We start from the raw sequence: 6391 nt of genomic DNA, 5'->3' as shown, positions 1-6391 counted from the left end.
TAAGAGTGAAATCTTCTATAGAATCAAATTGTGTGTTAGACACAACTATGATAATGTATAAAAATTAAAAAGTCAGTAATATTTTGTATTTTTTTAATTAAAATAATATTTTTTAACAAATATGACGTTTTGTATTTTAATAATTAAAATAATATTTTTTATTAAACATTTTGTTCTTTCATAATTAAATGTTTTGTACTATCACCACAATCCTATAGATAATCAAATATTTTTATATTTTATATTAAAATTATTCATATATAAAAATTTTAGCCTAAGGATAACTATCAAATAAAATGTTAAAAATTAATTTGATAATCAAAATTTATTAAAAATTAAATTGTTTGACTAAAGCTTTTTTTTCTTTTGACGACTGATTTGGATATTATTAAAATTATATATATATATACATATATGAAAAATGATTCATATAACGTTCCTTGCTTGTTAATAAATTTTGTTGTGAAGTGGTTTGAGAATTTTACACATCGTGTGAGTGAGGACGCAAATGTCTACGTTTTCTACTCTGAGGAGGCCCTCACTATTAATAACCCAACGCCTGCACCACTCTTCACAAACATGCACACCAATAATCCAACCCAATAATAATAATAATCAAAAGAAGAAGCTGGGTTGTTTGGGGATTGTGGTTGGAATTTTTGTGTGTTGTTCTTGTTCCTTCTTCATTCCCATCACTACCAACAACTCCAACTCCCCTTCATCTAGTCATGATGATGATGCAAACACTTCAACTTTTTCTTCACATTCTTTGTTTAGAAAACTCTCCCTTCCACAGAACAAACACAGGTTGCTCTTTGGAGGCAAGTACCTGTGTACTATTTTTTCAATGTTATTGACGACCGACCTTAATAATTCTTTTTAGGTCGCAATAAACTTTATATGAAAATAATAGCTGAGAGTTGGTTAAATGTAACTGTATTTGAGTTTTTAACTTTTGTTTTTATGAATAATTAAATTTATAAAAAGAAATTTGTTGCAGATTTGTACAGGAGGAAAGTTTTCTTCAACTATGAGAAGCGCATGCGTTTGCATAGTCCTCCCGAGAAGGTTATTTCATTATTCTATATATTAATATATTAATATATACTACTTGTAGATTAAATGCAAAAAATGATTGCTGACAATAGTTAATACACTTACTAAACATAAAAAATATTTAATTTTAAAAATAATATTTTAGGCCAAATTGCTTCTGATATATATACACACACTAGGGCTACTAATTGTGTTGTTGGATATTTGGATATTAGTTAAACATAATATAACACACAAAACTCTAGACTCTAGATTAAAAACAGTTTTTAGCAAACATATGATTAATACTTCCTTTTTTTTTTTCAACTTATAACTGCTTATTTAGTACAAATCTGTCAATTGTAGTATCAGGGTTAAGCTACTCACATGAAGATATCAAAAATTAATTAATATATATATATATATATATATATATATATATATATATATATATATATATATATATATATCTAAGTAATGATTTTTAATTATCAACAATATTATATAATTAATAAATATTATCATTTTGAGTCGGTATTTAACCAAAAATAGTTTGTAATTATATTTATAGATTGGCACCTATATTACTAGAATTTGCAAATATAAAAGACGTGAAACCGTTTTGGAAGGAATATGATGGTGAGTATATGTTGAATATATGCAGGTATTTGAATACTTTGCATCATGCCGGAGTCCGGAAGGAGAGATGCTGATGGAGGCAGCAGACCTAATGAGAGCAGTGGTTCCGGTGTTCCCGCCGTCGGAGTCGAATCTTGTGAGGGAAGGATACTTGAAAGGTGAAAGAAGAAGTCCAGGCCACCTTCGTTGTCCCCCTTCTCTGTTTTTCATGCTCTTTGATGTCAACAATGATGGCCTTATATCTTTCAACGTGTGAGTCTGTCACTTCTCTATATTCTTATTTTGTAAAATATTTGTCAACTTATTAATTAATTATACAAAATATTGGAAACTAATTTTTTAGTTAGCTAACATTAATCCACTTTAGAGTTTAGATTTATAATTTATGATTTAAAGTTTATAATTTAAGATAAATTCTAAATCCAAAATGAATTAGTTTCTTATCATTATTCATTAATTATATAGAATTTAATTTTGATATATTGTCAGTGTAAAATTATTTTATATATACATTTAATTATGTGACAGTACATGAGTAAAAATAATTATATTTTATATTAATCACGTGAATAATAATTTAAAAAAATGATTGTAATTATACGACTGTATAACCGTTAGTGCATCAAATATATGGTATATGAATCACTTTAATTATGAGTTATAATTCTCTTTCTCTTTGTAGTGTTTGAGTGCATATTGATGATTATTTTTACTCTGAAACAGGTATATCTTTTTGGTAACACTACTTAGCATACCAGAATCAAGTTTTTCTGCGGCATTTAAAATGTTTGACATGGATAATGATGGGTTAGTATGCTGATTATGCTACTAATTGCTTTGATTATAGACTTATAGTAATAAACACATGATGAGTTAGGGTGTTTAATTTGTATAAACACTTAATTAATTACATGTCATGACCTACTTCTTGTTATTGGATCCTAAAGGGAGATTGATAAGGAAGAATTCAAGAAAGTGATGGCATTGATGCGATCTCATAATAATTATAGACAAGGTGCTCATCACCATAGGGATGGAATGAGAAAAGGCTCAAAGGTCAATGATGATTATGTAGAAAATGGAGGTGTTTTGGAATATTTTTTTGGCATAGATGGAAAGGGACGCCTTAGCATTCATAGATTCTTGCAATTTATGAGAGACTTGCATCATGAAGTAAGAATATGTCTCTACTCTCTAATTGCCACATGTATCATTTCTTGCTTGTCAGTTGGATTGTAGATAAATTTTGTTAGTTACTCTATTTATAAATTTATTACTGCCTCATATGAATTTAATTTTAATATATTGATAATATATTGTACAATTATTTAATGATTTAAATAATTTATTTAGTTAGTAGATTTAAAAATTATTTACTTTTACTAATATCATAATACATAATTAATTATCTATATAAAATTATGATTATTACTTTAGTTTCTTTGTCTCTCATTTATAATTTGATTTTTTTTTCATAAGATTTGAACCAATAGCGATTAAAATGCGTTTCATTCTGAGAACATGATAAGATAAGACACTGAAAATAAGATGCAAATAATAGAAATACAAAAATTAATATTTTTATATTGTATTTAATAATAAACTAGAATAAGTTATGAAAGTCTAATTTATTTTATTTTTTTATTTAAAAAAATTGGAAAGAAAAATATAATATTAAAAATATAATTATAAAAAATTAATAAGAATAATAAAAAAATTAAAAAATAAGTTGTATCTCTTATTATTGTCTTTGTATCCTTATAAAATATACTAATTCAATGTTACTGGACACAAAATCTTTATACATATCTCATCTGCTAAACATAATTTTATATCTCTGTCTCAACATACCGTGTCTTAAACAAATACAGCCTTATAAAACTTATTATCTTAATGAGTATCACTTTGATTACCTTTTCACATATTAACAATAATAAAAAAGTGAATTAATAAATTTACTTTAGGGAGCTTATATTATTAGAAGTGGTTATATATATTATGTAACAGCTAGCTAATTACAGTATTTGACTATGTGTAGATACTAAGGCTGGAGTTTGATCATTATGACTACAAATCAAGAGAAACCATATCTGCCAAGGACTTTGCTCTCTCAATAGTTGCATCTGCTGATCTGAGTCATCTGGGTAGGTTGCTAGATTTGGTTGAAGAAATGAACAATAATCCAAGCTTTAAGGATGTACGCATCACATTTGAAGAGTTCAACAATTTTGCAGAGCTAAGGAAAAAATTGCTTCCATTTTCATTGGCCATTATTGGTTTTGCAAAAGTGAATGGCTTGTTAAGAAGAGAAGATTTTCAGCGAGCTGCATCACATGTAAGACATTTAGGGATCTTTGTTGGATTTTAGTTTTTTTTTTTAAATCTATCTGCAATTATTTCTAGAACTAGTTACTAAATTATTATTTTAACAGAGTGATAATTTGATAATTAATTCTAAAAACAGTAGCAGAAAAATAAAAAATTTTGAATTTTATTTTATATTTTGGGATGATTATTATATAATTTTGATTTTTCTTGCTCATCTTGATAGTGATATAATAATGTTATATTAACAAACCAATATAATAAATACAGTAGACAATTAAAAAAAAAAAAGAAGAGAAGTGAATCACATCACATGTGTTGGAATAGACCAAACAATGTCTTTTGTTATTATTTTTAGTTGTCAATAATAACACTTTAATTGAGTTGTTAATATATCATTATTGTTTTGATATAGATGATGGTAATTAATTCTGTGACCACACCATGGTGGCAAAATTTTTATTTTGGTGAAAATGAAAGTCTTAAAGTTATGGTCTAACTGGTTTTATATTTTATTTTCTTAATTTAGTATTTTTTAAATAAAAGTTTCAAAAATGAAGATAATAAATTTTATTTTATTCTTTTATTATTTTTTCATAAAATTCAAAAAACAAAAAAGTTATTAAAAATCAAAACAGAGGCCAATCCATCTTTAGATTTTTTTTTTTTATGCTAGAAATACAAGAGGCTATTATAATTTAATATTTTTGACCATCATTTTTAAATTTTAACCATTAATCCAATTTTTTTAGTTTAGTAATCTAATAATATACTTTAGACTATACTTTTAAACATTAATGACAAAAAATAATAAACTCTGATAACCTCTAACATTTTTCTTTAAAAAAAAAAGGGAGAAAATTACTTATATTTACATTACATGATCAGGTCTAATAAAATATCAGCATAAAAGTTTTTTACACGAAAATTACATAAAACAAATTTTGAATTTAAATTTTATTGTTGGCAATTTAATAAAAAATTATTTTAATTATGTAATTTGGTTGACTGATTGATTTTCATTTCAGGTTTGTGGATTATCACTTTCTGATAACGTGGTTAAGATTGTTTACCATTTGTTTGACACAAATGGGGATGGACACTTAAGTTCAGATGAGTTTGTAAGAGTGCTACACAACAAAGAAAATGATATCACTCAACCTATGGAGACAGGGATCTTGCGTTTCTTGTCTTGCTGTTGGAACTGTAAGCATAGCTTCCCATACTCGCGGTTGTTTTCTTAGGTTGATACTATTTCTCAGATGGTAGAAACAGGAATTTGTTTGGTTTCTTCTATATTTCTGTTTCAAGAACAAAATTCAAACACAGACTTTAATTTTGCTTTTATTATTATTAGTGAAAGCATGATATTATGATATTCATGTGTTTGGTTTGTCACATGTAAATATAATAATACCCACTTTAAATTGGCTTTGAGATCATTCACTCATATAGATAATACTACTATATTTTTTATTTTTCTAATTTACTAACACTCATAAAATAAAAAAATAAAAGAACACTTCTCAATTTTCAAAACACATTTTCATTTCATGGAACACTCCTTTTAAACATATAACTACCACTTATTTATAAATATCATAGGTAGTGATTTACAATAAAACTTGCAGCTAAAATACTTCTAAAACCTTGTACATAATAAACTATTCTTAAGTATTGGCGCTTTGGCGGCAAGAAGTTTGTGGATGTACCTGTTGCATAATTTTTTCATAATTTTTTCTACCTTCTTTGATTTTTCAAACTTTTCAGCACATATATCAACCAATTAAAATTGAACTATTAGCCAAGTTGTTTTTGGCTCATGTATTCTAAATATTTCTTGATCTTTGTATTGGTACATTTCTGATTACTTGCTTAAATTAATCATTATTCGTGATAATTCTAATGTGGCAGTATAATACAAGTTGATTTGAATTTTTTAATCAACATTGCTTCCTGTAAATTAGACTTGCATAGTTGATTATTTCAAGTATTTTTTTTAATTTGTAAAATAATTTAATTTTCAACGACTTTGTAAATATATTTATAATTTAGTCTTCAGTAAGCCAGTATTTGATCATAACTTTTTTTTATTCACCAATTCTCTAATTATGTGAAATTGAATATCAATATACTTAGCTTTGATTTCTCATGGAATACTGAATTCTTATAAAGTGCAATAATAAACTTGTTATCACAAAATATTATTGTTGAAGTATTTTGATTCTCGTTTAATTCTTCAAGAATTCCTCTTAACCAAACTACTTGTATTGCACAACTTGTTGCGGCTATTTATTCTGCTTTTCCTGTAAAGAGTGCTACTACTGGTTATTTTTTCAACGACCATGAAATTACACCAAAACCAAAATGAAATACAAATTGCGAAGTACTT

General features: G+C 26.0%; 1 protein-coding gene across 2 annotated transcripts; it reads left to right on the top strand.

Moving 5' to 3' along the window:
* The first annotated feature begins 430 nt into the window (after positions 1-430).
* On the top strand, positions 431-5436 carry LOC112707929 (calcium uptake protein, mitochondrial). Of its 2 annotated transcripts, XM_025759976.3 has the most exons (8): positions 431-821; positions 1001-1068; positions 1700-1926; positions 2398-2481; positions 2622-2847; positions 3713-3818; positions 3909-4009; positions 5028-5436. In XM_025759976.3, the coding sequence occupies exons 1-8, from the start codon at positions 509-511 to the stop codon at positions 5241-5243; spliced, it is 1341 nt and encodes a 446-aa protein (XP_025615761.1). In that variant the 5' UTR covers positions 431-508; the 3' UTR covers positions 5244-5436. The 2 variants fall into 2 exon arrangements, with proteins under 2 accessions (XP_025615761.1, XP_025615760.1); XM_025759975.3 differs by having other exon boundaries at positions 3713-4009.
* Positions 5437-6391: the final 955 nt, after the last annotated feature.

The sequence above is a fragment of the Arachis hypogaea genome, chromosome 8 (assembly GCF_003086295.3).
Source record: "Arachis hypogaea cultivar Tifrunner chromosome 8, arahy.Tifrunner.gnm2.J5K5, whole genome shotgun sequence".
NCBI classification, from domain to species: Eukaryota; Viridiplantae; Streptophyta; class Magnoliopsida; order Fabales; family Fabaceae; genus Arachis; species Arachis hypogaea.
Note: the sequence above shows the minus strand (reverse complement) of the source record. Positions and strands in the feature narration are given on the sequence as shown.

What these genes read in the sequence shown, in the direction of transcription:
- LOC112707929 (XM_025759975.3), top strand. Translation starts at nt 509, where the DNA reads ATGTCTACGTTTTCTACTCTGAGGAGGCCCTCACTATTAATAACCCAA. An exon ending in TTTGACATGGATAATGATGG is followed by an intron (nt 2,482 to 2,621) that starts GTTAGTATGCTG and finishes TGGATCCTAAAG; the next exon opens with GGAGATTGATAAGGAAGAAT. An exon ending in TTCAGCGAGCTGCATCACAT is followed by an intron (nt 4,010 to 5,027) that starts GTAAGACATTTA and finishes TTTTCATTTCAG; the next exon opens with GTTTGTGGATTATCACTTTC.